Consider the following 26,443-nt stretch of genomic DNA (forward strand, 5'->3'; position numbering starts at 1 on the left):
GGGGACTTTAATAAGATTCTTGGGATGCATTGAAAGGAGGGTGGTGCGGTGAGAAGGGAATGTCAAATTGATGTTTTTCAAGGGGCTTTGGATGATTGTGACTGCAGGGATCTTGGTTTTAAAGGGAATATTTACACTTGGCAAAGAGGCACCTTGGAAGATACGATAGTCCGGGAAAGGCTTGATAGATATATTGCTTGTGATAATTGGTGTGCTTTGTTCCCGCAATCGGAAGTGCTTAACCTTCCATTGTGTCACTCAGATCATGCTCCTATTTTATTGAAGTTCGGGGAGAAGGAGGCGAATAAAAAGAATGATAAAGTGTTTAGATTCGAAGCATTGTGGCTATCTAAGGATGAGTGTGGTAGTGTGGTTTCGAATGTGTGGACCGGTGGATTGAATGAATCAGTTCCTACTAGGATTGCTCGGGTGGCAGTGTTTTTGTCTTCGTGGGCTGAAAAAACGTTTGGTGCATTGAAAAAGAAAATAAGTAAAGCCGAGAGTCGACTGAAGGAAGCTCAAGGTGGGCGGCTTGATGGGCAAGATTGAAGAAGTGCAATGACATCGCAAATGAACTTGACGAGCTTTGTCGGTTGGAGGAATCTTATTGGTACTCGCGGGCTAGATCAAATGAATTGTGAGATGGCGATAAAAATACGAAGTACTTCCATCATAAAGCAAGCCAGAGACGGAAAAAGAACACTATTGTGGGTCTTCTTGATTATTCGGGAGAGTGGCAGAGTTCGAAGGAGGGAATTAATTCAGTCATCTCTCGGTATTTTGGGTCTTTATTTGCATCTAATCACCCTTGCAATTTCGATGAGGCGCTTGAGGGGATTGAGACTATGATAAAAGATGATATGAGGAGGTGTCATGATACCGAACCTTCGGGTGAGGTAATACGGGTGGCATTGTTTCAGATGCATCCAAACAAGGCCCCGGGTCTGGATGGAATGCATGCTCTTTTCTTCCAAAAATTTTGGGGGATTCTTGGAAACGACATTATTTCTTTCGTGAAATCTAGGTGGCGTGGAGAGGTGGACGACCTAACTGAGGTAAATCGTACTTGTATTGTTTTAGTTCCGAAATGCAATGAACCAAAAAGAATGACTGTGTTTAGGCCTATTAGTTTATGCAATGTACTCTATAAGATCATTTCTAAAATCCTTGCAAATAAACTAAAGCCTATGCTTAGTAGTATTATTTCGGAAAATATGAGTGCTTTTGTCCCGAAAAGATTGATTACTGGCAATGCTCTCATTGCTTTTGAGATCTTTTATGCTATGAAGGCTAGGGGTGAAGGCAGGGACGATACGGTGGCTCTGAAGTTAGACATGAGCAAGGCTTATGATAGAGTGGAATGGTCATTTCTTAAATATGTCATGTTGAAAATGGGTTTCCGGACTACCTGGATTAGTCGGATTATGAATTGTTTATCTAGTGTCTCCTTTTCATACAAGTACAATGGTTCCATTTGCGGCTCTCTTATTCCCTCTAGAGGTCTCCGGCAGGGTGATCCTATTTCTCCATATTTATTTCTGATATGTGCTGAGGCTTTTCCGAGATTGATTTCTAAGGCGGCATCGGAGGGGCTTATTCACAGGACTTGTGTTTGTAGAGGTGCTCCGAGAGTTTCTCACTTATTCTTTGTTGACGATAGTATTTTATTTGCTAAGGCTAATTTGCAGGAATGCTCTAAAATTTCTTACATTATCAGTACTTATGAGAGAGCTTCCGGACAGAAAGTTAATCTATGCAAACCGGAAGTGGCTTTTAGTAGATGCGTTGATCCGAAGAGAGGAAAGGAGATTATAGAGACTTTGGGAGTCCGCGAGGTTGATAAACATGAGAAGTATTTGGGTTTGCCGACAATCATTGGAAGATCGAAGAAAGTCGTGCTCACTTGCCTCAAGGAGTATATATGGAAGAAATTGCAGGGTTGGAAGGAAAAATTGTTGCTCGTCCGGGAAAAGAAGTGTTAATAAAGGCAGTGGCTCAAGCAATTCCGACTTATATGATGAGCATTTTTAGAATTCCTGATCGTTTAATTGATAAAAAATCTATCGTGGCAAAGTTTAGTGGGGGTCTTCCGGTACGGAGAGAAAGATGCATTGGCACCGATGGGAATCTTTATGCCTGCCAAAATCAATGGGTGGATTCGGTTTTAGAGATATGAAATGCTTTAATCAAGCTCTTCTAGCGAAACAGGGATGGCGCTTGTGTAATGACAATTCCTCGTTGCTACACCGGATTTTGAAAGCAAGGTATTACAAGCACTCTAATTTTATCGGGGCCACCAGAGGTCACAACCCAAGCTATAGTTGGAGAAGTATATGGGGGGCAAAGTCTTTGCTACTCGAAGGTTTTAAATGGTGTGTGGGGAATGGTGCATCGATCAATGCCTAGGAAGATACCAAGGAGGGGAAATCTCATTGTTCCTACACCGAGGCATGATAGTAATCTGAACTTCAGAGTGGAGGAGTTGATTCACTTTGCAAATGGCTGTTGGAATAGGGAGCTATTAGGCGCAAGTTTTGCGGAGGCTGATTGTAAAGCTATTTTTAAAATCCCTTTATCAACTAATTGGGCTTGTGATCGAAGGATTTGGTGGCCAACTTCTGATGGTGTTTTTACGGTTCGATCGGCGTATTGGCTTGGTAGACTTGGGCATATGAGGACTTGGGAGCTGTATTATGGGGCGAATGAAAGTGAGTTCTGGAAGACTGTTTGGGGTTTCAAATTGAGTCACTTTATATGGCGGGCTTGCAAGGGTTCTTTGGGTGTCATGGATGTTTTATATAATAGGCATGTCAGAGATTCGAAGAGATGTGGGGTACGTGGAGCGGATGAGGAGACTATTTTACACTCGATTTTCAAGGGTAAGCATAGTACCCAAATATGGGCACACAGTAATTATGGTGATTTGCTAGCTGATGCTCCAACTACTGATTTTCGTGATATGTTTACATGGGTAGCAAGCAAACTTGAGAAGACTCAATTAAGGGTATTCGCAAGCATGGGCAGCTTGGCATTGTAGAAATAAGGAGGTTTTTGGTGAGGGTGCAGGTGTGAGCAGTGTGTCGGTTGCTGCGGGCTTTGTGTCTTTTTATGAAGAGTATGGTGTGTATAACACAAAGGTGGGGGGATGTAACGTTGCTGCTGTTGTGCCCTCTGCTAGCTGCTGGATGCCTCCTTCTGGTTCATATGTCAAAGTGAATGTGTATGCTACTATTTTCGGTGATGCAGGTGTGGGGTTAGGAGTTGTCATAAGGGATAGAAATGGTGTTCTACTTGCTACCGCCAGGACTGCTACTGGGAACCTGCCATGGCTGAAGCTGCAGCTGCTCTTTTTGGGTTGGTCGTGGCTAGAAGCTTGGGGTATATGGATGTGGTGCTTGAGTGTGATGCTATTAATGTGGTGCGTGTGATTAGACAACAAAAAGAAGGAGCTGCTCCTATCTTCTTATGTTTTGAGGATATCTTTAGAATTTGTAAGTCTCTAAATAGTTTCAAATGTTCTCACGTTAAAAGTTCGGGTAATACGGTTGCCCATTTAGTTGCAAGGTGGGAAACCGATATTAACTCGGCTCGTATTTGTACTGACAATTTCCCCCAAAGCTTTCAAACTTTGGTGGACCTCGGATTAATTAATGGGCCATTGTTTCTGGCACTAGGCGAAAAACCCCAATCCCCACCGGTTCAAACCACACATTCCCCACCGGTTTTGAACCGTTCTTGATTTGGGGGGTGCTAAATCCCCAAAGATTTCCCACCGGTTCAAAACCGGTGGCAAAAACCACTTTACCCACCAGTTTTGGAGTGAACCGGTGGCAAAAACATGTGATTTATCTTATAGCTAGAGGACTTTTCCCACCGGTTTTCAAGTGAACCGGTGGCAAAACTATAACATTTCCCACCGGTTTTCACACTGACCCGGTGGCAAAAGTGCCCCAAAAAATTAAAAAATAAAAAATTTTTTTTTTTTTGCATTTTTTTCACTTAAATTGTACCAAATACTTATATATAATCATAATATACATAAAACACATATATTTGCCTCAATAACTTGTAATATTACACTTTAAAAAACTAAAAAAAAAAAAAAAAAGTTTCCAATAGCTATATGCTACCTGTTTTGCAATTCTGGCTGGTGCATTTTGCTCCTTGTTGTTGGTGCTGCCTACTGTTGAGTGTTACAGCCTATTAGTCTGCATGATGCATATGAAAGATATTAAATAATGCACGCCATTACAAAAACAAGTATATCCAGTGAAAAGTCGAGAGTCTATGGATTGGGACTCGAGAAGTCGAGAGTCTATAACTCTAAAAGCTTCTCACATAATAATAATCAATGGAAAAAATATAACACTGCACTAGCACAAGTTATTCAGAGTCCAACTGAGAATTAATTATAACAATACTTTTCCTCATCATTTAGGTGTAACTGCTTGTATTACTTTGCATTTTTTTGACCTAAGAGTTCATAACAATTGACAGATTAAAATGGAAATAAGTCACACACCAATGACAGATGCATATGGAGCAATTCTTTCATGGAAAATTGGAGAGTAATGCTGTGAGTAGTCAGCCTGAAGAGAAAAAAAAAATGCACAGACAAGCGAAAGAAATTTCCACTTCAAACACAGATTATATACCTAGTGAAAAGCTTATATTTTTCATCGCAAGCTAAAAATTGAAACAACGAACAGCTAAGAGAAGATGAGGGACCAGGACACTCTGCCTACCTAAACACTCTCCACATAGCATGCAGACGTGCCATTATTGTTAATTAACATAGTATGTGCAGACAGCCAGTTTATTCTCAGTATTATGTTATTATAATCATTTCAGGTCCAGTTGCGGTAAAGATTTTAGGCAGACATCCCAAACTGCTTACTGTCATTCTTTGACTTTTTTATTTCATAATAAGGTGTAATGTTTGACACATGAGCAGCCAACAACAGAGTACACAAATAAAAGGGCAAGGTGTCCTCAAAACACACATATCACACAAGTTAGCCCAATTCATCATGTGCTTTTCATACAGGACAAAGCAGCCTCGAGCTAAACTTGTACCTTTCTGTTCTGGGTTTTCTACATGGACTAGAAACTATAATTCGTTTTTTGGTTACGAGTAATTGAATAAATCCAACATAAGATGAACAAGGGTTTCCTCTTTATATTTCTACACATTACCTACTTAAAACTCTGCCCTCAAGAAATGAAAAGAATGTATCCAATTCTTCCAGTAGTCTGAGCTAGAATTCCTTATTTCAAAGAAGTAAATTGTATGAACTCTTAACAAAGACAGGGTATCTGTGAAAGTTTTAATTCCTGGGAGCAAATTTATGTTGAAACCTAACTTTTGAGTTTTGAGGACTAAAAGATTGTAGTTCCAATCAGTCTAATTGATAAAGAAACCAGGTGAAAAGAACAAAGCCATAGAGTCTCTCTTTTAGACACCTATGGTTTCAAGAAGTTTTCTCAAAACATAAAAACTTAAAGAATTCATAAGTGCTGACTACAAATCGATAACAGAAAAATATATTTTTTCACCAAAATGGTTTCTCAATGTATAAATCAAGAGGGGCCTATGCCATTACATATTCATAGTTCTTTGCATTGTCCTAAGCAATTCTGAATTTGGTTTTACCAATACTGGGTTCACTTTTTTTAGAATTTGAAGAAAGTTTCCCAAACTAACTAAGCAAAATTAGGAACATTGAACAAAAACATGAACTTTCAAAAATATAAAGAAATGACAGTGGCTTTACGAATTTTATGCATATTAAGAGTCCGTATGTTGGAGCTATTCAAATTCCTTAAACAAAATCAATGGTGAACAACATAGTAATATGCACATAAGAGTGATACAAGTATGCTAATTAGTTCAGAAAAATGTACAAAAATAAGAAAAACAATAGATGAAGTAGATATAATTGATTAATTGCCATATGAAACAAATTAGACAAAAATCCTAGGCTTACCATGCCCAATAGTAATGCAGCTGTTAACCCTGCACCCGGGCCCTTCACTCCCTGAAAGATCATATTATTCAATGTTAACCAGTTAAATAAATAATAAGGTCCTCTCACTTAATTATATTAGGGTAGAAGGAGGAGGCACAACAGTATATATATTAGTTAAGGATAATGAAAAAGAAGAACTGACCTTTGTGAGAAAATAGGTTGGCCATGATGCGAAAGCAGAAAATACTGGTGCAGTATACACACAGACAAAGGGATGTTCACAGAATGCAGCAACCTATCAACACAAAACAATGTTAATTCCTTTTCTCTCAGGTCAAGAACTAAAAAAAATTACTAGAAATAGAAATTGTAGAATATAAACAGAGATTACATGAATCAGTGAAGCACACAATAAGATACAGACCAGAGTTGGGACAAATCAGTTTAATTAAAAAATGGAAAATTTGCTTTCATTGACAGTGTAAGACATTCTTTGTGAGAAACTGAAAATTTGCCGTTCATTGACAGTGTAAGACATCAGCTTTCAGCCATTCACAATATCACATACTATAAAAGTTTGTAAAAGATATCATTAATAGAAAAAGAGGACAAAAAGGACACTATATAGATTAACACCGTAACAAACAAGGTGTAGACTACAGTGATATTGCACTACCTTAGACAAACAAGGTTAAGTTGATAGAACTGAAATGCATTATGCATTATCAGAAAATGTATTATCCTTTGACAATTGGATTCACAATCTCCCATTCTGCTTTCATTCAATAGAATATATGGCTAGCTTTCTCAGCAAAAATTCAGTGATCGTTATCAGTTTAAACATCGTCCCATCTCCTCATGTTTTTCATTAACATATGATTAGTCATTTCTCATAACCCACAAACAACACAAAGGTTTTAATAACTAAAAATAAATGGGTAAAAAAAGTCACTAAGATATATAAGCCAAGTACCCCCAAAGTCAAATCTAACAAATTTGAATTAAATAAACAGTAGAAACAACAACAACAAAACAAAATTCATATATCGCACTATTTGTCATTGTTATAGAGTCCTTCCAAAGTGAAAGCTTGTAGGTTGCAGAAACTTGGAACAATGAAGTATATCATGTCATACGTGTTTCTAACTTTAGTTAATGTGTCTTTCATCACACACACTGGAGCATTGCAGTTAAGATTGAATCCTTTAGTTCACTGCTTCGGTTAACAAAGGAGCTTGGCAAATATCATGACCAGAGAAACAAAGATTGTTTATTAACTAAAACTTAGAGTTGAATCATGATAAATCATAAATTAGCTTATAGCTCGTCCAGTGACTATTTCAAGGCACAGATCTTTAGATATCTTATCAACAGAATCAATAATTTGACAGCTAAGACTCTAATTTGTTCTAGCTTACTTTGTAAGAAATTAAATTAATAGAACTTATCTAAATATATACAAGCTTATCTTTAACTTTTCAGAAAATCCTGAACTTATCGTCAGCTTACCTGAACTTATAATATCTTGGCAGAACTCATATTATTTCCCTGTAGTAGCACTAACTTATTTTGTTTAAACTAAACTTGTTTGAACTTAGTTTGTCTAATATAAGTCATAATAAGCTATAATAAGTTAAACCAAATGGACCCTTAAGATAGTAATATGAACAAGACCTAAAAGTTAATCTATTGTGGATATTATGATTTTCCTGAAAGAGCACTAAAGCTTGGCACCCAAATTTGTATTTCAAAATAACCTACACTATTCAAGAAAAAAAAAAGTAGATAAACAACGTCCGCACTAAAAGCAGCCACAGCAACAAAATTTGCTACAGAGCAAGATGATCAAGATTTACATTGATAACATTATTTTTCAAAATACCATTATATGAAGAACTGGGTCTCCCTCAATAAAATTAGCTTGGCATAAATTCTGTGAAACTATTAAAAGCGAAAGTTCGAAGAAATTACAGTTAACTGATAAAATTGTCCCTACTCATCAGTAGTATCACTAGTGTGAAAATGAAATAGCAACTTTACAAACATGGAAAAATCGAAGAAATTACAACTTACTAACAAAATTGTTCCCACTCATCAATAATTTCAAATCATACCAACAATCACATTTTCAGCTTTGAATATAAGACTCTAGAAACGCTAAAAAAGGGTCTCGACAAACTTATACTTATGATGCACAATTACAGAAAAAATTAAACACAGACTAACATAACTAAAAGGGTGACTCCTGTCAAACCAACAATGACATATGAAACATAAGTTGTAAGCTCAAACATAGTGTAAACTGCCAATACAAGACTGATCATCATACTTCTAGTAGCTTTTATAGGAAAAGAAAGCACAGTAAGGATATGCAAGCAAACCATAGGAATTTCTGTGTCTTTAGTACCGGCTAAGGATCGTTGGTTAATGTTAGCAGATCCCATTAAAACATACTCATCATAAATCTGCGGTACTTGTATGAATCTGAAATCTGATAGAATCATGTTGTCAGGGAACACATATTCAGCTTCATTTTATTTAAAAAACTATCAGTATATCATCTATCTAATGATCAACTTAAAAATTGAAACAAAAACACACGGAAGTCCTAACAATTTCAAGCATAACAAAGAGCAAAAAAGCAGATTGATTACTAAATTAAGCATCACCAAATTAAAGTTTACTAAACCGAACACAAAAATCTAGCAGTGTAATAATCTCACCCATAAACTGCAATACAAACCCAAAAATCTCAACAAAACACGAAAAGCTATAAATCCGACAATTCAATAACACAACATCGCTAGCAGATAAAATTTCATTACTGTTCAACCAAAAACAGAGAAATCTTCAAAACTTAAAACTTAAAACTCGAAAAAGCACATATTTTTAGGGTTATTTGATTCAATTATCAAATTATGCTCGAAAAATAACATATTTTAAGGGAGTTTGATTCAATTATCAAATTAGGGTCAAAAAATCAGAGGGAAATTGGATTCAAACATCAAAAATAGTTGAGATTTCGAACCCTAAACTTACCGCATTAACAATTAAAATGAATCAATGTGGTAAGTTGAGGAAGTCAATGTTTGTAATTTATGAAACAATGGAAAAGGTCAGGAAATACCCACTTCAATCATGAATCCTGAAAGAGGAAGTATAACTAACAGTAATAGAGGGTTTGACCTCAACCCAACCCAACTGTTACAACATAATCCACCCAAAATCTCAAAGCAAACCACAAAGAACAGAAAACCCTAAATCAACGACTAACCCTAGATTGCGAAGCTATTCAATAGACTAGGAAGACCACGAAATATTTCTTACCTCGAAGCTGCCACAATGGAGTTGGAAAGCTCGGAATGCGCTTCAATGGAGGTCACAAAGCTCGACAGTATGCACTTCAATGGAGGAGATAGCTATATATGGAGAGAAAGAGAGGAGTTGCGCGGCAATGGAGGTGAGAAAGCCCAGGGAATGCGCTTCAATGGAGGACAACCTATGCGTGAAGGAGATGGTGAGGGCAGGCGAGAACGAGAGAAGAAGATTAATTGAAGGGGAAGCAGGGGAATGAAATTGTTCGTGCTGAAGGAATTGAAGAAGAAGAGTATTTCACGGTTTTTTTTTTTTTAATTTGCGTACTTTCCCCACCGGTTTGGGTTGAACCGGTGGCACATCCATTTACCCTTTTTTTTTTTTTTAAACAACACATTTAGCACCGGTTCGAAAACATACATTTGCCACCAGTTTCAAAGGAACCGGTGCGAAAAGTAAATATCCGAATCCCGCCCAGATCTTTTCCCACCGGTTTTTAAGAACCGGTGGAAAAAGGGGGTGCCTTTTTCAATTTTTCTACTAGTGTGGTAATTAATCTTTTTCACTCTAGTTTGCGTAGTTTAAATTGTGTAACGGGTCCTCACAAAAAAGAATAAAAAAAAATTGTAACGGGGTGTGCTGGGGGGAGCCGAAAAAATGGGATTTGGTTCATATTTTGAAAAATACCTCTTAACACTTTCAATTCCTAGATTCTACGTAGCACATAAGACTGATAAGAGTAATTAATCTTTTTCTCCTTTCAAAATAAAAAAAAAGTAATTAATCTTTTTCACAGTGATTTGCACAAAGTGTTTGGAAAACAATTCCTTGATAGCAAATTAGAGCACTACCGACAGTGAGTGAAAAAGCCCTCACGAGTAAAAGTTAAGGTGTTAAAAAAAAAAACCGATCACCACAACAATGAGAGGAAATCCTCTCATGGCTGAGGAGAATTAAAAACACGCAGCAGATGAGGAGAAATAAGGAGGAACTGTAAAAGTTTAGCGCTTGCTGAGGCCAAAACGACGCCATTTTGGTTGCTAACTCAGCAAAAAAAATTTAAATTGCTGGCAACTGACGCGCGTCAGGCCAGCCAATGGGGATGCAACACGCGTCATTGCCAGGAAATCCAACCAATCAGAAAATTCCCCTTTTTTGCAACGGTAATATAATTTAAATGGTAAATAATGCCGTTTTAAATATATAAAAAAAAAAAAAAAAAAAAAAAAAATCACCAACGGCCATAAAATTTTTTCCTCTATAAATAGACATGCATTTTGATATACTTTCAAAAACCCAAAAAATCTCTTATATTCACTAATTTCCCAAACCTCAAATAAAAATCTCTTATGTTCTTTAACCGTAATTAATTGAATAAAAAGAAATTACAAAAAAAAAAATTCAAAAAAAAAATTTTTTTTAATAATTATTACATTATAATTAAAATGTAATTATAAAAAAATAAATATTACATATTTTTAATTGTATTGGAAAGTTACATATGTAGTATAAACATTATTAAAAAAAAAGAGGAAAAAAAATGGTGATATGTATTATGGTGGGGTATAGTAAATAGGGGAGGATAAAGTGATGAGGAGTATTTTTTTAAGCATTGATGTAGTAAAAAAAAAACCTCTCATGGGAGGAATTGGATGGGAAGAGTGAGAAAGTGGGTAGAGAGAGATTGAGGGGTTTGTTTTCTCCTCAGTGCTGATAGTGGTCTTAGAGTTTGTGAATATATTTTGTTTGGGTATCTTTGGGCCCAAAGCCCAGAATCTAAAGAAGCACACAGGTCATTTACGGTATATGTTTTGTTTATCCATTTTAACTTGTATGCCGAACATTATGTGTAAAACATATTTGAATATTTCCTTTAAAAAAATAAAAATAAAAATTAGTATCGAAAGCAATTTTTGCTCATGATGAGGGTTTCCTAATACTTCCTCTGTTCTTTTAATATCGCATCACAAATATTGCATCACTTCCATTTTAGGACAAAAAATATCTATGTTCACACTGCAAATACCTAACATACCCTTACTTTTTCATACTTACTTTTTATTTTATCTGTACATTACATGGACAATTTTGTATTTTTACGTTTCTCTCTTTTCTTCTTACTTTTTTTTTATAAAAAAAATAGAAAAATTTTCACATATATAGATTAGAGCTTACATTCAGGGTTGAATAAGAACAAATAATTAAGCTATAAATTTTGCTGCATGAGCAATAGTCCAATATGGGTTTTATTGAAAATTCATGGTGTTTTTAAAAAGTCTACACTATCTTTTAGTTATTATTAATTGTTAGGATTTTTGCCTATGGGTTTTTACCTTTCACTTGAAAGGATTTTATTAGGATTAGGATTATTAATATTCTATCTTATTAGAATATGATTATTAGTTTCCTATCTTATTTTTGTACGATTTTTCACCCTATAAATATGGGTGCATATCAATAATGAATGAAGAGAGATTTGTTTTAGGAATTAATCCTTTGAGGGTTGCTCGTTTGATTGTTAATCAAAAACATCACTTGTTGCGACTCATGATCATCTTCTAGTTGCGACCTGGAAAAAACCCTCTATTCTTGCGAGAATTAGAGTACTATCCTATTAATTTTTGTGTAATTCTTTAGTTCTTGCTAAAATCCAAAGATCCAATGTTATTATAGCTTGCGAGTCTTTTGATTATCTTGAGAGATCCGCATCAAATTTGTAAAACTAAACCGTAATCTAGCTTTCATAAAAGACATTATCTATATCATTATATATGGAGTATAATTTGAACCAAAAGCTAAAAAAAATGTAAAATAAGTATTAGTTTCCTATTGATATAACTCATATAAAGAGGGGGTAATTTAAGTATAAAAGGGGGTAAGTGTATATTAGTTAGAAAATTTGTCAATAGCCTAGATCATTCATGAAGGATAGACAACAAAAACATTAAGAAGTACCTCTTTTTATTTTTCAACTTTAATAAAATTTGGAGTAATGGTCTGCAATTTAATAAAAAGTATAAGAGTCGAAAGACACTGAAATGTCAAATGTAGAATGACAATTGATTACTTATTTATTTAGCTTCGATTAACTTAATTTGGACATCCACGATATAATTACAAAACATTTCTTAAGGCTTCCCTCTTTCTCTCCCCATATATACTCACTCCCTCCCTCATGTTCAGTTAAAATTCTGCCTCCTCTAAGCCAAGACACGAGCAAGTGAACAACCATTAGCTAACTCTAGCTAAGCGTGGTGGTTGAACGACTAAGCTATTTTGCCATCATTGTAAGGCAAACACCAACATAATGACATAGTAGTTTTTGAGTAGCTTTTAGTAGTTTGACTTGGTCAAACCACTACTTAATAATCAATCAATAAATCAAAGCCTTAATCCCATAAGTGGGGTCGGCTACATGAATCAAATTTGATTATTCAAATAAAATTGAGAGTTTGGTAGTGTAGTGGTTAGATTAGTGTTTAGTAATGAGGGAACAAAAATATATATTTTTATATGTAATACCTAGTTAACTGTTACTTTATCGAACACTCATACTTTGATTTCTTACCTTTACAGCTAACAACATGTTAACAGTTAACATTTAGTTGCATAACTAACAGTTTCCCTCCCAACTATATTTTACCAAACATGTCCTAATGATGTACGACTCAAAAGGTTGAGCGAGAATGAGGAAAGAAAATTGATTAAGGATCTTGAATTGAACTCAATTTTCGATTGTTTGATTAAAGATTATTATGTTATTCACCAAAAGTTGATCATCTAGTGACCGATAAGTGTAAATATAATGCAATCTAATGATGTGTTCATGTGTACTTATGTTGAGGTTCAAACTTGGCCGGAAATGCCGTCAACAAAAAAAAAAAAAAAAAAAAAGAAAGAAAAAAAAGAAAGAAAAAAAAAACTTGGCCGGAAATGCCTACTTTGGTCCTAGAAGTCCAATCCTATTCAATGTTCGGATATGATTTTTTTTGGGCTAAATCCAATCCAACTACAGTAATTATTAAATCAAGTCACAAATCCCTGCACTTTCGGTCCTCAAATTTTTGTCATGCATTCTCCTAACTAACTTTATTCATTAAACCCAGCCCTACTAATCAATGAGTACTATTTTAGTCACTTCTCTTGTTTTGTTATCGTAAATGCAAATTTCACTCCATTCATTCAACCCATGTGATATGAGCCGCAACGCTTTTTTTGTGTGGTTGACAACACCGTGTGGCCGACTAAAACACATCAAAACTCTGACTCAGGTAACCCCTGATCGACCGAGTTTCCCCTGATCAACTGAATAACCCCTGACCAATCAAGTAACCCATGATTAAGTAACACCTGACCAAGTAACCCATGACTAAGTAACTCCTGGCTGACCAAGTAACTCTTGGCCGACTGAGTAACCCCTGACCAAGTAACCCTTACCGCGAAAAGTCAGTATTAAGGAATTTTCTCTTCAGCAAGCGAAAGAAAGTTGATCAAAGCCTGTCGCGGCATCACCTACTCCTAACAAAATGAAAAGTAGCAAGCGTGACCGAGTAACCCTGACTGACTGAGTAAACCCTGACCAAGTAACCTCGACCACACGGTGTGACTAGCTACATATGAAACTAACACTATGAGTCCCACTCCCACTAAATATCTCACTTTTTTTTTTCTTTTCATATTTCATGTGATGTGGAGACCTTCGATAACACTTTCTCATGATCAATTTTTTTTTACTCATACTTTTCCACTATTTGCCAAAAAATCCTATATGGTGCCTACACAACAACCTCTATTTTAAAATTAATCATAACAATTTGACTTTTGTATTATTTATATAATTATTTTGACTATTTTTTAACCAATATGTAAAAAAAAAATGTTGTTATGTAATATGTTTTTAGTCTTTAGGTATATTTTTATTGTATCAACTTTTTATATTTTACTCCATGATAGAGAATTACAAAATTTCCTTAAAAAAAAGAGGTAATTACAATATTACGATAAAATTGTACTGTAATAAGTGTGTCAATCAACTAGTGCGATCAGTTTAAAACAAATTAGGCTTTATTCTTTTGAGCTTCTGGGTAGCCGAAGCAAAGCAAAGCAGAGCAAATTGAATCAACAGAGCAGAACAAATTTTAGCAGAGTAGAGTAAAGAAGAGCATAATAGAACATAGTAGCTCAAAAGAATAGGGTCTTAGTATTTCTAAAGTCCATGCTTAACTGCATAAGAGGACAATAATTCAAAGACAGATAGAGTAATTATTTAGGGTAATTTTAATTTTATTTTATTTTTATTTTTTTTCAAAAAGAAAAAATGGCAAACGAAGAGGCCATCACGTGGAAAACACGTGGCTTGAAACAAGGCCTTGTTTCCGGCATTCTTTTGATTCTCTGTAACACCCAAAAAAATCAAAATGTCCCTCGAAAACTGCACTTCATTTTGAATTTGAAATGCATCGAATCCATCCAATTCCACCAAACTTCAAAAATCAAAAATTAAAAACCCTACTCCACCTTTAAACCCCTCTTTTCTCTCTCCTCCTACTCTCTCACTCTTTTTCAAAAAATTCCCAATTTTATTATATCTCCTCTTTTTATCAGCCGTTCAAATAAACCCTAGAAATTCCCAATCACCTCACATTTTCAATCGTCTTCACCCCACCATAAACAAGAGCCTTATTTGATTCAGACCCACTTTAGTATGGCCAAAAAGAAAACTACCCATCAAACTCAAACCCCACAAAATCCCACAAAAATGGAGGAAAACAACCACCAAACTACCGCCGCCATTGATGACCCTTCTGCAAATGACAAGGATAAGCTCAAAAGCTTGCATTCGTTGAATGCAATGCTTCTTAAGGAGACTGTTGAGAAGCGGCAGGAGATTAAATCGCTTGACTCGGAGTTGACTCGGTGTAAATCGGAGGTTGAAGCGTTGAGAGCTGAGTTGACTCGGGTGAAGGATGAAGGGGCTGAAGTGGAGGTTGTGAAGGAGGTTGTGTCTGTTTTCATGGAGTCGGAGATGGTGGGGTTGTTGAGGAGAGAGAAAGAAGGGGTTGAGAAGAGATTGGAGGAAGTGGAGAGAGAAATGGGGGTTGTTGTGAAGGAGAGGGATGAGATGGAGAAGGCGAAGTTTGATGGTGATTATGAGATTGGATTGATGAAGAAATTGGAGAATGATCTTAGGAATGAGATTAGGAGAGAGAAGGAGGGTGTTAATCAAGCGATTCGAGAGCGAAATGAGTTGAATCATGAGCTGGGTGTTCGAGCGGAGGAGATTAATCGATTGAGGGAGAAGATTGGTGTGGCGGAATCGAAAGAGAGGAGTGTTGTTAAGGAGTTGGAAGGGTTGAAGGTGAAGTATGAAGTTTCGGCGAAGGTGGTGAAGGAGAAGGAGGAGGAGGTTGAGAGGATGAGGAGTGAATTGGGTTTGATGGAGAAGAATCGTGAGGGTTTGAAGGGAGAAATTGAGGGTTTGAGTGGTGAAAAGGAGGCGGTTTCGAGGGCGAATGATGAGTTGTGTGACGAGAGGAGGAAGAGTAATGTGAGAATCAATGAATTGGAGAAGGAAGTTGATCAATTGAATGGTGTTGTTTTGAGTGTTAGGGAGGATGAGGAGAAATGGCGGGAGAAGTTTTTTGAATTGGAGAAGAGTAATGCTGGGACAGTGGCGGAATTGGAGGAGGCTAAGAAGGGGTTGAGTGATTTGCTGGAGGAGAAGAATGAGAGGAAGAGGGAGATGGAGAGGTTGAAGGGTGAGAAATCGAGTGTCGAGGCGAGGTTGGGAGAGTTAGAGAAGGAGCTTGAGAGTGCAAAACAAGTTAGGGAAGAACTTGTTGAATTGGAGAGTAAGTTCAAGGAGGTGAGTAATGTAGTTTCTGGGTTGAAGAATGAGTTGTTAGAGGTTCAAGGAGAGTTGTCATTGGTGAAAGAATCGAACACGAATAATGTCGAATTGAACAAGAAATTAGCCTCTGAAATTGATGATCACAAGAGTGAATTAACCCGAGTTACCAAGGAAAGGGATGAGGTTAGGAAGACCTTGGATGAGGAGAAGAAGAATGGGATGACTTTGCAGGTTAAGGTATCGGAAATTTCGAAGAAAATGGAGGATACTGCGAAGGTGATTGAGGGTTTAAGGACTGCCAGTGATTCCCTTGTAGGAGAAAAGAAAGAGATTGAGAGCAAGTATAACAAATTGAAGGAAGATAAGGAGTTGATTGAGAAGGATTTTGCCACACACAAGGGGGTAGTCAATGAGCTAGAGGATACTATGAAGGCGAAAACTGAGATGTTCGAGTTGGTGGTGTCTATGGTGCGAAACACTGTCACCCAACTGTCTATGGAAAACGAGAAGAGAGGTGATGATGCAGGGATCAAGGCGAATGAAAGAAGCATCAGTGGTGAATTGAAACCGATTTTGTCAGAGTTGGAGGCGATGAGGTCGGTTTTTAAGAAGAGGGATGAGAAGGTAGGAGAGGTGCAACAGAAAATGGAGAGTTTGCAATACTCTTTGTTAGAGGAAAGGAAGAAGAAAAGCTTCTGGACTTTGGTTTCTTCTGCAACAACAATTTTGGCTGCTGTTGTTTCATTTGCTTATGCTTCAAGGGTTCGTTGATGAGTGAATAGTGAAAATCCTTTTTGCTAAAAAAACTTTAGAATGACAAAAATAGTTGACATTTGAAAACTAAGATGTTTTCTTCTTCTATGAAAGAATGACTGTTTAATTTTGTTTTACTTACTACTACTAGTATGTTTTTGATGAAAAGTAAATTTTGCAATGCAATAATAATGAATAATTAGATGATGATGATAATGATAATGCATGCATCTTGTATTCTTGTTTGGGTGCAATTAAATTCCATCCGTGTTCTCATTTAGGTGTATTTGGAAACATAATGTAACGGGCATAGTCGTATTCGCATTGACAACGACAAAGGAACAAATGGTACGGAATTATAATAGCTGTTTGCAATTTGAGAAAGGGAGATATATTGTCCTATGAATAAATCCAAAGTCCAACCACCAACAATAATGAAATTATTAAGGGGAGTGTAGGGTGTTGTATACTACTATTACAAGGGGGCAAGCCCCAGTTTCTCATTTAGAGAAACGAAACTTGTATCTTTAATGGCATTTTTGTGATTATGAGTTTCTATTTTAGATTCATTCTTTTGCTGACTGTATTAATGGGTTGGAAAAGTAGAAATTAACATAGAGTTCACGCCGTTTGTTATCATCTTCCATTTTCGAGAACCATCTTCAATGGCGCTAAAAACCAGTTGCATCGTATGAACGAGATTTACCCACATTATCAAGAACATTATACATTCGGGTCGCTAAATTTAAAGAAAACCCTAATAAAAAAATATAGAAATTAAGGGAAAGGTTAACCCTAATAGGGTAGATGTTTTGTCGAAGGAATTGATGATTCCTCGACTTCCATTGTTGAATAATTGAGGTTTCTTTAACAGTTGCAGTGTTGCTGTTGAGGGAAGGAGAAACGGTGTATGCGTGTAGCTAACATCGTCTATTGATGACATCTACAAAGTTTGTAGGAAATTACAATGTTCTCCCTAATTAACAGACTGAAATGACTAACATACCCTTAGAGATACTTACAAAGTTTATCAATATGAGAAACTTGTATTTACCTATTACAAGGTTTAGAAGTGTATAACGTGGAGTCAAAAATCTCAACTAAGTAAAGAACCAATCAATGTAACTTGTTTGGCAATTTGCTTTACTATGCCAAAAAAATCCAACTACAATCAAATCATATTCTGTATGTTTAAAAGCACACTTTCAAATTGCATGCTTTCATAGACCACACAAATTTACTATTCACTTTTCAGGCCCTCCCTCCCTCATTGAGGAAAAAGGACGAAAAAAGTGAGTGTGACAAATGTTAATCACATCAAATTGATGATGATTTAAGTAAGAATAATTGCTGTCTGTTTTTCCAATCATTTCAATTAGACTCATAAGAAGTTCCAAAAGAATAAAATTGAAACCATGAGCTAATGGTTAGCTAATACTCAGTACGGAGAACTCCGTACAGAGTAGTGTCTATTACGGGACTTACGGAGTTGGATTTTTTTGATCTGATGGATGTGAGAGTTTGATGCTGTTCGAGGAATCGTGTAACTAAAAGGATGCAAAGCAGTTGGCTCTAATTACAGTGAATTAAAGCTTTAGAGGTCGGCTGGTATAAAAATATCGCCTCAACTGTGTGCTTACAGGGGTTGCATTTAGGCACACTGCTAATCAAAAGAAGATGAAAAAAGAACAGAGAAGATACACAAGGACCAAATTGACAGAAAAGAATTAATGGAGTAGACTAGTAGAATCTAGTATAACATTCAAAAAATCTCTTAAGAAACTTCACTAGATCTAACAGACAAGTAATATCCCCTATTATACTTCAAAACTCGCCTGCACCTCTGCCCTTGCACCTTGTGTTAGGGAGGGAGAGTATGCGCGAATTCATTCCAAAATCCAAAATACAGGTATGACAGCTTGCTGAGTACAACAAATAGGCATGAAAACAGAAGTTGCCGAGTAAAGAGTTTCAAGAACATCAAACAAGAGAATTGATCGTAGAAGGATAAATAGCATAAGATTGATCAGCACACTTTACATTTAATATATTGAAGATATATATATATGTATACACATACAGATTTTACAGTATCTATGAAGAAACATGTTGCCCATGTTCTTTAATTAGTACTATACTACTATTAGCGTAGTAGCAAGCTCCATTCGGCAGAGCACCACAGCCTGTCTAGTGATCTACTTCTCCACCTTTTCGGCCAGAAGCAAAAAGAAACAACCAGCAATTGCCCCGAATTTCTCACAACTCTGTAAAGACCTACTACTACTATCAACTTCATACAGTAATGGAAACTGCCCAGTTTTAAGCAATTCCACAACTATCAAACGACACTACTAAAATTCAGTTTTAAGCCGTTCTGCACCAGCAAGAAAGCCCAGCAATCATCGCTTTGACCAATGAAGGCAGCAACTAATTATCTACCCATACGTATTAAACAGATATCAAAGAAAATAATTAGCACTACTCACATAGTAAGTTGCACACTAGGAAGGAGCGAGGTGCCCCAAAGTGACCTGTATTAACCTTTCTTTTGTCATCTGATTGAACTAGCTACCCATTAAGACCCATAAAGTCCCGGATTTCATCCATGACAGTGTAGAAGTGACAGTTATTTGGCAACAAGTAGAACCCAATTGTTGCCTCCTCCAAATATAGAAGCTTCACATCTTGGCCATCTTTTTTCAGCCCTTCTACATAGGCCAATTGCCAATCTTGAATAAGATCCAACCCCGCCACCACCACAAGACTCTTAGGAAACTTCAATCCTTTGAGGCTTCGACCATGGGGACCAAATGGATTGCATGCTGGATGGTCCCGAGTTTCCCCTTCAGGAAGAAATGCTCTCCAATACCAATCGCGGTCTTGCAAAGTCACAAAATATTTCCCATCCAAACGATCTTCTGATTTAGTCCTCTCTTGTCCACCAAACATAGGATTGAGAAGTATGTTTCCAAGAACTTCAATTTCAGAATCAATTGCTCGTACAGCAACATTGTGAGCTATATTGCCACCAGAACTATCTCCGGCCAAGTATATATGTACTTTTGAGTCCTTACTCCGGAGCCAATTCTTTGAGTTCACCCACTTGAGAACAGTCCATCCATCATCATAGGCACAAGGATACCTATTTTCAGGGGCACGCCGATAGTTCACAGAAATCACAACAGCCTTACAAACCCCAACTAACCGCCGACAAAGTATGTCATAGATAGCACTATTGGCAGATGAATGGGCAAAGCTCCCCCCATGAAAGAAGATTATCACCGGAACAACAACATCGGACTCAACAGGCTTTTCGAGATCAATAATACTCCACACTGGTCTAGTTTCTTGGTCTTGTTCTTGTTCTTCTTCTACTTCTTCAGCTATGGCTGGACGGTATACCCTACAAAGGAGGCTTGTACGACGATCAATGATAACATCAAAGGAAATAACACCATCAACCGGCTTTGTATCAGCAGGAACTTTACGATCAAGGTATTCGGCCAGGTAACGATTAAAAGTGCCATCAGGACGCCGAAGCATATTGTAATGCACTTTGAAATTTTGGATCAGAATCCATGTATTCAGTGGTACAACCCTCTATACATTACAAAAAACAAACAATTGAACAAATATCAACTTCCCTGGCCATTTTAACAAATATATATCAACATAAGAACACAAAATTAACAAAATCCCAAATCAAATTCAACATTAATCGTACCAAAAAAAAAAAAAACTATTTCCACATTTAGGCATTACCCAATTAGCTCAAATTGATCTGTACAGAAATAGCAAAATTAGCTTGCTTGCTATAATTACTTAATTGCAGAATTTAAACCCTATAATTAGTCATACCCACCAACAAAATGAACCCATTCAGTGTGAGAAAGACTTAAACCTAAAAGCCCCCAAATGCTAAAAATTGCTATTAAAGTACTAAATTAACATAATCAAAAACAAATTAAACGCATAAAAGACAAAAAGATACAATTTTTTTTTTTGGCAATATAGCAGTAATTATCCCTCAAATTAAACCCCAGCAAAACTGAAATAACATCAGACCCAGAAAAATTAAGATATCTGGGCAAAATAAGAACACAATTAATAAGACAAAATTAAGATTAAAAAAAACGAAAAAGGTGAAAAATTACCTTAGACTCATTAACATTAACTTCATTATTTCCAGCCATAGAGAGAGAATCTTGCGAAGAACTCAAAAATCCAGATAAAATCTCCAAAGCCCCAACTCAGATAACATCAGAAATTCAACATAAATCTAACACAGACCGCGTGAAAAGGACAGGAAAATTAAAGAAGCAGCAAGACCCAGAAAATTATTTATTATTATTATTATTTTTTTTTTTTAATTGAGAAGTGATGGGGGTTGAATTGTTGAAAGTAGGAGTAATAAATAAAGAAGAAGAAAAAAAAAGTGGGCAGAATAATAACCAGTGTGGAAATAGCTGCAATTTGTAAAGATACTTAAGATTAAAGAGAAAAAATAAATAGAAATAAAAATTTGAAAAATAAAATAAAAAGGGGTTTAAATTTTTCTTTCTTTGTTCTGCAACAAAACAGAGGAGACAAAGACAGGGAAGAAAAGAAGAGGAGGGGGAGGAGAGAGAAAGAGGGTGTGCAGGATAAAAACGTGAGGCGTAAAATAGTGACAACGCATATGCCACGGCTAACTAGCAAGTGGGGCGAATTGAATTTGGACACTATTGAAGAACAACAAGATGAAGAAGAAGAACAAAGAGGGGAGAAAAAATTTAAAAAAAAGTTTTATTTTTTGAGGTGTTGCAGAAGCTATTTTTGTAGCGTCTTATCAAAGTTGGATATTAATTCAGATTTTAACAAATTTGGTGACGATATGAGTTTTGATTTTTTATTAAATTGTTTGTGTTGTTTATTTGGTAAGTGATGAGTATTGAGGAGTAATACCGACCTCCTAGTCCGTTTTGACGAGCTAGGAGGGAGGGGGTCGAGAGGGGAGACTGGGGGAGTGACTAAGTATGGGAAGTTTGAACGGTTTTAAAGATTTGTTGGGTTCAGAAAGTGAGGGGGGTTAGAGATTGACGAATTGTGTTGAATGTATGAGATTCGATGGGCGATGAAAATCTTGGGGAGGGATTTAACTTTTATTGTGATTTTGTTTTATGTGATTTGTCGGTTTCGATTTGTGATTACATTTTGGCGTTTTCCATTCAAATACATAGATAACGAATTAGTGATTTGTAGCTTCTTGCTACAAAATAAGCTATTAACATATGTTAATTGAATTTCCAATTCTATCACTTTCATTAATTGTATGTTTTGAGAGAAACTAATGGCCAATATTTGATTTTGATGGTACATGGCTTAACTCCACAACATAATCTTAAGTTCACCTAGTTTAGTATCGGGTCAAGTCAATTTTGAATTCAGTAAAGTTTGACCCAATTATTTTCAACTTTTTCTGAAGTTTATTATCTATGTTGAGTATAGGTGTACGTATATGTCTTAAATCAGTTATTGTGGGGGGCTTCTTGTCGTGGGAGTATTATATTAACACCTTTAAGGTTTAACACTTTAACCTAGCCACTATTTTGTAATTCATAGATTTCATACTATCCTAAAGATTGATAAAATTCTTCTTTAATATTTATTACCTTTTGACGAACGTAATTAACTCATTAGCAAAGAGCAAGAAGCCCATAGCTCAGTGGAGCTAGGCTTCGGTTCCCGTGGCAGTGACCCGGGTTTGAGGCTCATATCCCCCCTCCCTCTGTGGGTAATATCCCTGGATATTCCTATAATAGGAAATCAAGATGGGCCCACCCCTTACCCTTTATAAAAAAAATAAAAAATAAAATTAATTCATTAGCGAAAGCCGAAAGGTGTAATATCAAAAGTTCTTATTCTTTTGTTTAAAAAAAAAAAAAATCAAAGAATAAGTGATTTATTTAATTTTATTGCATCTGTCATAACAAAATTTGTGCACTACTTTTACAATTTATAGAGTACCGTAAGAGGGGAAAGTCACAATAAAATATGGTGGTCTTTTGGACGTTACATCTTTAGGAAATGCTACAATAATTTAAATATGGTTTGATAAGGGAATACAGTCGTATAAGATCTAATTTTATTCATCTCGATCAATACTTTATTAATATCGAATTTTTATTAGTATGAGATTAAAGTTATTTGCGATCAAATATTTGAATCAATATAAGGAAATAGAGGGAGTAATTTTTAGGGGTCTAGAATACTGGTCATATTTACAATAGCAAAAAAAAAAACAATTGCCAAGGAAAATGGAAGAATTAGTTAGATTTTTTACAGCCTCTGTTCCTTATTATGTGTAACAAATGAATATTTTATATCTCACAAATAATACCCCTTTTTTACACATAATAAAAACTAGAGATATTCCCTTTGTTGCACATAATAAGAAATAGAGGTAGTATTTTATTTTATTTTGAGCATATGGATGCGTATAATACAAGTAGTTAAGTAATGTAAATATAGAATAGTAAGAGTGGATTAATGTGGTTTGGTAACGTAAACTATGAAGATAAAAAAAAAAAAAAAAAAAAAAAAAAGTCACAAAGAGTACAAGTGTGTCAAATAACAAATCATAATGAAAATCGCAATTTTAAACAAATCCAACAATCCAAATGATGTTTTAAGTCAATGAAATCCTACAAAACCCTATTGTTTTTTTCTTTTTTTAGATTGATTTTATTAAGCAAGTGTATACTTTTTCCGTTCCATTATTATTGCAACAATTGGACTTTTACACTATTCATCACTCTTGTTTGACCATATATAATTTATACATTAAGTAAAATATAGTCATGTGGGATATTGTTAGATTTGTCTCATAAAATACTTTCACAATATCAACTTTTTATAATTTTTACTCTTATACAATTATAGATATTTAACATATAAAATGTGTGTTGGGATGCGTAATTTCATCCTTGTTGCACTATTATTAGGACGGAGGAAGTATTGTGCATGAAACCGCTAATTATCTCATTTTTTGTAACAATAAACTAATATTTTTTGTTCGATCAAGTACAAACCCTTAAATGGACCTGGTTCACACTAATTTATTGTGGATCATTAACATTAAAGACACTATGGTTGTTTTACTACTAATAATAATAATAAAAAAAATAAATAAATAAAAAAGTCACTACATTTAAATAGAGGTTATTATATTGAAATAAAAGTCATTTTGGTATTATAAAGGCTATAAGAGATTAATTTATTTTTTTTAATGAATTTTTTTATACACGGGTCAATATAAATAATAAAGGTTATTATGTTAAAATTAAGGTTACTATATTCAACGTAACGTCGTACTTCAGGTTCACAATAATATTAAAGGTAACACAAGTTTAAATAAAGGTTACTATATTAAAAATAAGGTTACTATGTTAAAATTAGGGTTGTTATGTTCAATATAATGTCAATTACGTGTGTATAAGTCTCAGCTCCACAATAATATTATTGTGGACTAGGTTTACACAAAAATTTTCCTCAATTTAGGAAAAAATGAATCAAGATGGATTTAGCTCAAAATTAGCTAATTGCGAATAAGATCGAGTTTATATCAAGTATGGGATCAGTATTCAAGCCGAGAATTCAAATTGGCTAGTACGAATGCGTGCATAAAAAGAGTAAACCCCAAGTCCAATAGAGTGGCCAAGTGCGGAAAGGGTACACATAGACATAGTCTATGTATACCCCACATAGACAGTCACTTTGGTGAATTTCTATTGGTTGAAAGTTTAGCCCCACCTTAACTCACCTCAAAAATTCTGTAAATTTCACTTTCAAATATTTTGGAATTGAAAATTTAAATTTCAAATTTGAAAATTGAATGATGACGGTGAATGAGAATCAGAGTAATTAAGGAGTAATTAGGGCAATTGTGCAGCTCGTTTATTAGCTAGAGGTAGCAGAAATTAGGTAGAGATGAGAGTGTGGTTAGAAGAAGTACCCCATAATGCTTATAATGTTGTGCTGCTAGATTTACCTAGCCTGGAGTAATATTATGCTCTGTTTTTCTATCCAAAAAAAAAAAAGGAGAAGGAGGTAGTCCAAGAAGGGTAAGCAACGACGAAGGACGAAATCAAGGAAAGTGAGGTGGTTCAAGAGAAGGGTAAGCAACGACGATGGGCAAAATTAGAGCCAAACTATGGCAAGGTTAAGCAAAAGAAATGTAATACCCTAGAAATTCCTTTCCTTTAAAATACCCATTTTGACCTTTTTAAATATACGAAAAAGGAAAATCTAACACATTACCGCCACCGTGAAAATGGCTAAGCCAAATATCAAAGACATACAACGGAAGACTATCTTTTAAAAACTCAAATGAAATAAAGTTTAATAAAATCAACTCAAATTTTAAAACCAACTTACACTAAAACAATAACTTGGAACCATTAAAGGCCCTTTAAAACCAAAATAAATATAAACTTTAACTAATGTTAGTGTCAACAATTACATAAATAATTCAATACAATAAATAACAAACAAAAAAACATGTAACCTCTTCGCTCAAACCCATCATGCTTGATATGCTTCATCACCTGAAAGCTTCTCTCTACTTGTCCCCACTACTCGCCATTAGAAATGGGTCGTCGTAGGGCTAAGGTAAAGATAAGGCCAAACAAACATACAAACACACAATCAGCAATGCTGAGTACATAAGCGTAATAAAACACACTAACATGCTTTCATCCTATCAACACACAACTTACCTTGTTGCACCAGTTCACAAGAATACAAGACACCCAACACTTAACTAGACAAATACTAATGTTCATTTAATTTTATTACGCATCGAATGGGTTTCCCCCTAACCTGCCCTAATAAAGGGGTACTAACACGGGAGCTAACCGTGCCAGTATAAAATAAATCACTCATAAGTGGCGGAATTCCTGCGCATAATAAAAAGGAATATACAGCGTCCTGTAATCCCAGTAGACGTTATGGTTAAATATAAAACCCCATAACTCCCCCATAAGTTCATACTCAAGGTATATATGTTCCAAGAGTTTTGGTGCGTAATCTCTTTCACTTTACGTTGTTTACATATTATTATACGGATGACACTCAAACCATCAATCAATCATAATAAATCATTCAAGCAATCAAATATACCAATTTAATTCTTGAATAATTAGTGTCCACATAAACTTAATAGTTGAACCCTTTTTAATCTACCTCAGTGTCAAAGACACCTTAAACGCATAATGCGCCGCAAATCTTATCCCGTGGTGTTTAAAACACCTTAAGTGCACATAGGCACCAAAATATAATTTAATCCTCGTGTACATAGGCACTTAAATAGCTCCTTCCTCATGCTTATAGCATCAATAAAAATTATATGAACCATCATAAAATTCCCTTTTCATATTCCAAACCAAATTAAACATTTAGTTTAATTACACATGCTTTCTAACATGCTAATAATAAAAGTGTGGTTCATAATTAACATGCCAATATAATTAATTCCAATCACCAATTCACCATAAACAATTCATAATACATCACAAAT

The 26,443-nt window shown here is 35.4% G+C and overlaps 2 protein-coding genes across 2 annotated transcripts; one reads left to right on the forward strand and one right to left on the reverse strand.

The window, feature by feature from the left end:
- The first annotated feature begins 14,430 nt into the window (after window positions 1-14,430).
- On the forward strand, window positions 14,431-17,100 carry LOC110736975 (myosin heavy chain, embryonic smooth muscle isoform-like). Its single transcript, XM_021917319.1, has one exon. The coding sequence runs from the start codon at window positions 14,989-14,991 to the stop codon at window positions 16,903-16,905; it is 1,917 nt and encodes a 638-aa protein (XP_021773011.1). The 5' UTR covers window positions 14,431-14,988; the 3' UTR covers window positions 16,906-17,100.
- A 1,780-nt stretch (window positions 17,101-18,880) lies between these two features.
- Window positions 18,881-22,096, reverse strand: LOC110736976 (gibberellin receptor GID1C-like). Its single transcript, XM_021917320.1, has 2 exons — window positions 21,042-22,096; window positions 18,881-20,487 (listed from the first exon to the last, which is right to left on the reverse strand). The coding sequence occupies exons 1-2, from the start codon at window positions 21,078-21,080 to the stop codon at window positions 19,456-19,458; spliced, it is 1,071 nt and encodes a 356-aa protein (XP_021773012.1). The 5' UTR covers window positions 21,081-22,096; the 3' UTR covers window positions 18,881-19,455.
- Between the last annotated feature and the right edge of the window lie 4,347 nt (window positions 22,097-26,443).

The sequence above is a fragment of the Chenopodium quinoa genome, unplaced genomic scaffold, assembly GCF_001683475.1.
Source record: "Chenopodium quinoa cultivar QQ74 unplaced genomic scaffold, ASM168347v1, whole genome shotgun sequence".
NCBI lineage: Eukaryota > Viridiplantae > Streptophyta > Magnoliopsida > Caryophyllales > Amaranthaceae > Chenopodium > Chenopodium quinoa.

Coding starts and splice junctions, on each gene's coding strand:
- LOC110736975 (XM_021917319.1), top strand. CDS start 14,989: ATGGCCAAAAAGAAAACTACCCATCAAACTCAAACCCCACAAAATCCC.
- LOC110736976 (XM_021917320.1), bottom strand. CDS start 21,080: ATGGCTGGAAATAATGAAGTTAATGTTAATGAGTCTAAG. Junction 20,488..21,041: donor TTAATGTTAATGAGTCTAAG/GTAATTTTTCAC, acceptor TGTAATGTATAG/AGGGTTGTACCACTGAATAC.